The 2,098-nt window shown below is 40.2% G+C and overlaps 1 protein-coding gene across 1 annotated transcript; it reads right to left on the bottom strand.

Annotated features, from left to right (window-relative positions):
* Positions 1–814: 814 nt before the first annotated feature.
* On the bottom strand, positions 815–1,747 carry LOC122704952 (olfactory receptor 143-like). The gene has a single exon (XM_043920104.1). It carries the CDS (start codon positions 1,742–1,744, stop codon positions 815–817), a length of 930 nt encoding a protein of 309 aa, XP_043776039.1. The 5' UTR covers positions 1,745–1,747.
* Positions 1,748–2,098: the final 351 nt, after the last annotated feature.

Below are 2,098 nucleotides of genomic sequence, written 5' to 3' on the forward strand. Positions count from 1 at the left end.
TATCAAACAAGTTCAAGCTATTAATTTCATCAATATTTATTTTTGTCAGATTCTAGTCTAACCACGTGCAGGAGAAAGGAATAAACAATAGATGGTCAAATTCTATTTGATGAGGTAGAGATGTAAACAAAGTTATGAATCAGATACAGAGACTGAGCATGCACAATACATGCATATATACATATATACTATATCCTTGAGGCTATTACTATTATAATAAGTCAGACTAAGTTAATTTTAAAGTAACTACGTTCATTCCTCTCAGTTCCTACTTGGTACTAACACGTTTCATACTTAACCTTATAAGTGTATACTTGTGATCCCTGTTGACTAATCATAAATATTTCACGGATGCCACTGAAGCTTTGCTGAATCTGGAAAGGCAGTATTATAGAAAACATGACTAAAAGAGCTCTGAAATTCTAGAAAACTTATAACTTATACAGTAGAAATCCCTAAAATGGATAAAAACAGAAAGGTCCATATTGTTTTCAGGGAAAACAAAGAGGGGTGGCCCCATCAGTCAGCATTCCACATTCATGCTGATATATGAAAAGTACATGGAAAGGCAAAGTGCAAAGTGGTCTAAAAAAGAGGAGGAATCAAACTGAGCCCAATGTTAAGGATAAAGCTCATTCAGTGAGCAAGCACGGATCTGAGAACAATCATGAGACTCAATAATATTTGCATGTTTAAATGCATGATTAGAGAGCAAAAAGGATCTCAGGCAAAAACCTTGTTCTGAAGAAAATTATGGAAAAACACATTAACACATACACAAAACACGGGTACACACACACACACCTGGTTCTGCTTAGTTTGCAACTCTCTTCAGGGTTTTCTTCACTGCAAGTCTGACATCCTTATTCCTTAGACTATAGATGAGGGGGTTCAACATGGGGACTATATTGGTATAAAATACTGATAAGAACTTCTGCTGGCCGATGGAACCATCTGAAGAGGTCTTGAGATGTGTGAACAACCCAGAGCCATAGAAGAGGGCAATAGTTATTATGTGGGAGCCACAAGTACTGAAGGCTTTGGACCAACCCTGAGCTGATGAGATGTGGAGGATATTGGAGAGGATCAAAGCATAAGAAACAAAAATGATGAAGCTAGATATTATTACAACTGTGCTCACAACAATGGAATCCACCAGCTCACTGGCATCAGTGCGGCTGCAAGACAGCTGGAGGAGGGGGAAGATGTCACACATGTAATGATTGATGATGCTGGAATCACAAAAGGACAACCTAACCATGTCCCCTGTGTGGACCATGGCACCAGCAAACCCCATTGCGTATGAACCAAACATGAGCAGAGAACAGACCTGAGGGGACATAGTGACTGTGTACCAAAGGGGCTTACAGATGGCCACATAGCGATCATAGGCCATGGCTGTCAACACATAGCACTCAGAATGGACAAAGAAACAGAAAAAAAACAGTTGAGCCATGCATCCTTCAAAGGAGATGGTGTTCTCTGACACAAAGCTCATCAGCAGTTTAGGGGTAATGACCAAGGAGTGGCAGAGATCTATGAAAGATAGATTGAAGATGAAGAAATACATGGGAGTATGAAGATGAGCATTCAGGTATATCAGATTAATTAAACTCAAATTCCCTACCACAGTGACCATATAGTTCATTAAGAAGAGTAAGAAGAGGGGTAACTGGAGTTGAGTGAGGTCTGTAAATCCCACTAGGATGAAATCAGTTACTGAAGAGTCATTTTCCACAACCATTATCAACAGTGGTGTGATCTGTGTGGAAATAAGAAAAGAATGTTACATCAAGGAGGGATTCAGATCCTTTGTTTCTAGGCTGAAGACTTGTCCCACTGGGGCTCAAGTGTGACTGTTGGGACAGTGAGTGATGACTCCCTATCTTTCAACTTTCTTCCTGCAACTGTCTTTTCATGTTTTCAAATCTCAGCTGTAACTCCTCACCTCCTCTGGACTGACTAGCAGGGACCTAAAACAATGTTCACATTTGAGAGACAAAGAAATAATATTTTGAAGAGATGACTAGGATGGCCAAAGCCATGCAGCAAGAGAGGAAAGGAGTCCAGGGTGGTGCTTGGGACCAGTCCCTATGGA

The sequence above is a fragment of the Cervus elaphus genome, chromosome 2 (assembly GCF_910594005.1).
Source record: "Cervus elaphus chromosome 2, mCerEla1.1, whole genome shotgun sequence".
Taxonomy (NCBI): domain Eukaryota; kingdom Metazoa; phylum Chordata; class Mammalia; order Artiodactyla; family Cervidae; genus Cervus; species Cervus elaphus.

Excerpts from the sequence above, each read along its gene's own strand:
- LOC122704952 (XM_043920104.1), bottom strand. The coding sequence starts at position 1,744 with ATGGTTGTGGAAAATGACTCTTCAGTAACTGATTTCATCCTAGTGGGA.